The sequence below is a fragment of the Leopardus geoffroyi genome, chromosome B2 (genome assembly GCF_018350155.1).
Source record: "Leopardus geoffroyi isolate Oge1 chromosome B2, O.geoffroyi_Oge1_pat1.0, whole genome shotgun sequence".
Taxonomy (NCBI): domain Eukaryota; kingdom Metazoa; phylum Chordata; class Mammalia; order Carnivora; family Felidae; genus Leopardus; species Leopardus geoffroyi.
Window position 1 is genome coordinate 527,323 of NC_059332.1, and position 6,000 is coordinate 533,322.

At 39.3% G+C, this 6,000-nt stretch overlaps 1 protein-coding gene across 1 annotated transcript; it reads left to right on the forward strand.

Moving 5' to 3' along the window:
• The first annotated feature begins 1,325 nt into the window (after window positions 1-1,325).
• On the forward strand, window positions 1,326-2,957 carry LOC123609654 (olfactory receptor 2G3-like). The gene has a single exon (XM_045500829.1). The coding sequence runs from the start codon at window positions 1,326-1,328 to the stop codon at window positions 2,268-2,270; it is 945 nt and encodes a 314-aa protein (XP_045356785.1). The 3' UTR covers window positions 2,271-2,957.
• The last annotated feature ends 3,043 nt before the right edge of the window (window positions 2,958-6,000 follow it).

Here is a 6,000-nt window from a genome sequence, read left to right on the forward strand (position 1 = left end):
GGGGGAGGAAACCTAGCAGCTAAACCGAAGTCAATTCTGTACCACACAATTCAGGGTTTTTCTTTACCACCAAACCATGTGGTCACAGGGACATATGGTAAACACAGTGACTACTTCCTTTGTTTCAATTAGTTTCCTTCCTTTGTTTCAATTCTGGAAGGAGGGTTGAACTCACCCAAAACACAGCAGTTTCACTCAACCAGAGTTCAAACTGCAGCTGATGATTGCCATGGGTCCTGAGGAAAGTAAACAACTTATTCTCCTTAAAGTGGATTACATGACGATTGCCTAAGATCAGCTATAATGGCCGAGGGCTCTTAGAAATACAGTTATATTTTCTGGTCAGGATATTGAAGAGAATTTTCATTGGATATTTTTGTTTTTTTATTGTAAGAAACCTGTTTAGGTTTGACCCACAGGTAATCCATCTGCCCGGTCATTTGGAAACGCTAGGACCGAGCATTCAGAGGGACCGATGTTCCTAACTGCACTGCCTAATCTCTGCAGGCTAATAGCATGAGGGACACTGATGCATTTTACACCATTTACTCTCTGAAATGTCAGTGGATTGCATTAGATGACTGAATTCAGATACTCTTGTAGTGAAAGCATATCAAAGCGTGTGGACTTAGGACCCACTGGGGAGAGAGTGTGCTTGTTGGGGACTGTGAATTAGACTTTCCTAGACAGCAATATTCATGAAGACAGTAGACCTATGACTCAAATAGGGAGATCACAGAAGTTTTGCTTAATGCTATTATCAGGTCAGTAATTATTTGCTTCATAGAAACACAATGAATAGGAATGATAACCATGTCTCACTGCTCCTGTATAAAAATTCTATGTGTCTCCAACTGTGTGTACCTTCTCTCAGACCCTTGCTCACTGCATGGATCTTTCAACTTATCTGTTACATATATTGTCTAGCACATGTCTATATAAACGAATCACCTTTTCAATTTCTCTGCTTTTTCATAGTGTGTGCATTGATGGCCTGTGTATTTTAATCCTCAGGTGGTTTGGTATATAAATCTCAAATCTGGTTCAGTATATGATTCTAATGTCTCTCCTATGTTTGTATATTTCCTTTCAATGCATTTAGTATTTTCATGACTGAATATATTTGTCTTTCTTTCCGGATAACAAGTCAACCTATTATATTTGTTAGTTTGCATAACTTTACCTTTGTCTGTTTTTTCTCTAATTCCAGTCCAAATGCTCATTTCACTCACTTTGTTATTTTTCCAGTGGTTATGAGACCTGATTTTCTTCCCGCAGGAATAAAGCAGGAATGACAAAGAAAGGTGACTCTCAGGTAGGGAGGAATGAAAGGGACAAATTCTAGCAACCCGGCAGGGTTTATCTTGCTGGGCTTCTCTGAGCAGCCCCGGCTGGAGAAGGTCCTCCTTGTGGCCATCTCCATCATATACGCACTGACGCTGGTGGGGAACACAGCCATCATCCTGGTCTCCTTCTTGAACCCCAAGCTGCACACGCCCATGTACTTCTTCCTGTCGAATCTGTCCTTCCTGGACCTCTGCTTTACAACGAGCATTGTCCCGCAGATGCTGGTGAATCTCAGGGGCCCCGAGAAGACCATCAGCTACACGGGCTGTGTGCTCCAGCTGTATGTGGCGCTGGGGCTGGGCTCCACGGAGTGCATCCTCCTCACGGTGATGGCTTACGACCGCTTCAATGCCATCTGCCGCCCCCTGCACTACGGCGTCATCATGCACCCCAGGCTGCTCCGGCAGCTTGCAGCTGTGGCCTGGAGCAGTGGTTTTGTGGAGTCCACGCTTCAGACCATCCTCGTCTTCCAGCTGCCTCTCTGCCACCACCACAGGGTGGATGATTTCATGTGTGAGGAGCCCGCCCTGATTAAAATTGCCTGTGTGAACACCACCTTCCTGGAGAACGAGCTCTCCGTAGCCATCGTCCTCTATGTGGTCATACCGCTGGGGCTGATTCTGGTCTCCTACGGCTGCATCGCCAGGAGCGTGCTGAGAATCAGGTCCACGGAAGGCAGGAGGAGAGCGTTTGGGACCTGCGGGTCCCACCTGCTGGTTGTGGTTTTGTTCTTCGGGACTATAATTTCCGTCTACATCCAACCCAAGAGCGCGTACACGCAGAACCACGGTAAATTCCTCACCCTCTTCTATACTGTAGTGACGCCCTCGCTTAATCCTCTCATCTACACGCTGAGAAACAAGGAGGTTAAGTGGGCTCTGAGGAGACTGCTGTGGAGGGACCCACATCAGGGAGAACCGTGACACGTACTCAGCCATTCCCCGGGTGCCGAGGACTTACACATCCCGCGTCTGAGGGTCACAGCTTCGGCTCCGCAGTAAAACAGGTGTGACATTTCCTTTCGATGGCGTCCTGAAGGTACTACCCTAAGCCCTTCTTTTCATCCTCCTTTCCCGAACTGTTATGTGTCTTTTTCTGGCTAATTTGTAAAGATTCTGTGTATACATGAACACGTTTAGAGGCAGGAGCATGTGCACATGAATCATACTTCCAGGAATCCCCGAGTTATTGCTCTGGTAACGAGGCATCGCCATGAGCAGACAGAAGGCAGCTCCGGCTCGTGCTGGTCACGGCTGCCAGGTGGGTCTAGCTGAGGACAGGGCTCTGCAGCAGGGGCTGCGTCTGCAGCTCGCCGGCCGGTTAGGGCCCTGCACACCCACAGCCACCTGACGGTTTGTCTTCTCAGGGGTTGTTGATTCTCACATATTCAGCAGGGCGTCTGGGGTTCCATGCACCCGGGACCATTCTGATCTCTCCCAGCCACAGAGAAAGTCTCCAAGGAGAACGACCAACGTGACTGTTTCTCTACGACACGTCTCTTGTTACCACAGAGCAGCCCCCAATCTCTCGATTGACCCCTTAGTGCTATACCTGAATTGAGGGCAAATAAACACAATTTGAAGTATTGTCATTAAGTGTGAATATTTAAATCTCCCAAAAGTAAGCAGATGTATTTATAAATAAACGTGTTTGTCTTTGCCATTATAACATTCCCTTTCACAGATATTGTAATTTCATAGAATTTATAAAATTGTTTTCTTCATATTGAATATGAAGTTTTTATCTGTTCTGATAACACAGCTGAAAATCTGGGTAATTTTTAAAGTGTGAAAATATTGGCCATGCTTTCCCTATATTCATAATAGTTATCGGTTTATAAAATATTATCAAAATCCTTATTGGCTTTAATCCTAGAGACTACTTCAACATACTTACAATGTGTTATTGTTTTATAAATGTGGTTTTATAAAAAAAATAAATGCTTTTAACAGAGATTAATCCTAAGCAATTATTTTAATACAGATAAGTAACTCTAGCTGAATATGGTAAGTTGAATGGAATGATTTAAAAAAAAAAATGACCTCATTGGAGGAAAAAAAACATGATCTACTAAGAAGACATTGATAAGGTGCCTTAGGTGTTGTTTATACAAACTAGTGCTTCTATTTCTCTATTTATATGATAGAATTTGATTGACATTTGATGGAAATTGGGTTAATTGTGGTCAGAGTTAAATAAAATATTTTTATAGATGGATTAGGACAGCCAAATACCTAATCAACAGTATGATTACCCAAATCATTTAAAATGTTATAATTTCAAATAGACAATAAATGAAAGCACTAATAAAAATGGTATCCTTATGTCCCCAATAAGATTAAAAAATTTAATATTTTCTATATATGTTCTACATTTTTAGCAGTCATACCTAGAGGTATTCATGATTATCAGTTTGTGTACATTTATCCAAAAACATTTAAAAATATTTTAAAGTAAAAATATATAGATATTAATGGTTTTAGATTTACATAAATAATATTAAACTACATGTATCACTTACACTAGTTTAAGAACTAGTTACAAAGATATTCAGATTATTTAATTGTATGCATGTATCTCATTTTATTAAGAATATTTATATTGTTTCAAGTTTTTTACTCTATCTAACCATGCTGCAATAAACATTCTTGTGTGTAGATGCCAGTTTTTACCTACTTTTGTGGGGATGATTCTGTGTGGTCAATAACTACATGTGGAAGCCTTCAGGTAAAGGAGATGCCCATTAGAAACTACAGAAATCCGCTGATATGGCAAAGATTTCCGCAGGTAACCATATTGATTCACAACCCCACCTTGACTGTGTGAGAACCTCATTGCTTATCCTCCATTCAACCCACGATGTAGCCAGATTTGAACGCCAGAAACTGTGCCCAGCTAAAATGCTGAAAGTACCCATTGTTTCCGCATGCCACTGTTGAGAATCTTTTTTTTTTTTTTAATTTTTTTTTTCAACGTTTTTATTTATTTTTGGGACAGAGAGAGACAGAGCATGAACGGGGGAGGGGCAGAGAGAGAGGGAGACACACAATCCGAAACAGGCTCCAGGCTCTGAGCCATCAGCCCAGAGCCCAAGGCAGGGCTCGAACTCACGGACCGCGAGATCGTGACCTGGCTAAAGTCAGACGCTTAACGACTGCGCCACCCAGGTGCCCCTCGCATGCAACTGTTGAGAAGATTGCATTGTTTTTCTCCTATTATAATCTATTACATACTTCCTGTGTTAATAGATTTTCTACCTTGAAATAATATCTGTGTTCCTGGAATAAGCTGGCTTTGTCTGTGATGTATTGTTTTTAGAATATTCCTTCTATATTCAAAATGTCTTTTGAGAATTTTTATAAAAATTATGTAAGATGTAAAACTGTATTTGAGTTTATAATGGAGATTGGCCAATAATATCATTTTCTTATGTCACCTGTGTTCTGTTTATGCATAAAAATTTTACTAGTCTCATAAAACCAGTGGGGCAACTTTCTATTTCTTATTAAATTTGAAGAGATTAAATAAACCTGGAATTAATGGTTCCTTGAGTTTTCTAGAAGTCACACAGAACAGATCCAGCCTTGTGATGCTGAGGGTACACTGTTGGACATTAGAAATCCTGAGCTCATTAAAAAAAATATACTGTTCTACTCAGGCTTTTTCCTTCCTGGGAATTTTGACAATTTATATTTTTCTGTAGAAAATTATTCGTTACATTTAGATTTTTAAGTTATTGGCTCAACATTCTTCCTGAAATGATGTGTTGTGGCATTAAATCCCTTTTATACTCTGTCATTTTTTATCTTAATGATACTTATGTAAATAGCCAGAGGTTTACCATTTTATTAGTTTTATCAAAGAACCAGCTTATTATTTTATTGGTCAAATCTATTTAATTGTTGTATTAGTGTTCTACTTCATTCATTTCTCCTTTTATCTTTATTATCTCCTTTATGCTATTTTCTTTGGGTTTATTTTGTTGTTCTCCCCTTAATTTGGTATTTTGAATGTTTAGCCTCTGTTCTTCCAATTTACCAATAAATGCATTTAAATCCATAAATTCTCTTTGAGTACTGCTGCAATACACATGTTTCTATACATATTTTGAAATTTAGCTATAAGTGCCTTTTAATTTTAATTTTTATTTATTCTGTAACTTGAATTTATTTAGGAATGTGGTTTTTGGACTCTAAACTCATGGGATGTTGGCTATGATTTTGTTAATGCTGTCTATTTTATTTTTTTGACTATCACTTTGTTATTGATTTCTTATTTTACTATATGGCATCAGTAAATATAACCTGAGACAAATCCTTTAGAATCATTGGTTTGTCATTTCACCTGGTAGCTCTGAAAGATTTGGCTCTATCTTAAGGCTTGTTGTTTTAATTGAATAGCACAAATGGGAAATCACTGAAAATCGTTTCATGGGGAAAACAAATTGGTAAAAATAAGAGCTTAATTCAGCCTATGACAGATCAAAGATGTATCTTGTAATGTCTAAGCCACTAAAAGAATAAGACTTTAATGTAATGCCAACAAGCTTGAAGGTGAGGCAAGTGTTCCAATAAAACTATTTGATTAATTATAAAAACATAAACGCAGTAGAAGAAAAGGCAAGCAATAAATTGGACAAATAGAAGCTGCATA

Excerpts from the sequence above, each read along its gene's own strand:
- LOC123609654 (XM_045500829.1), top strand. The coding sequence starts at position 1,326 with ATGAAAGGGACAAATTCTAGCAACCCGGCAGGGTTTATCTTGCTGGGC.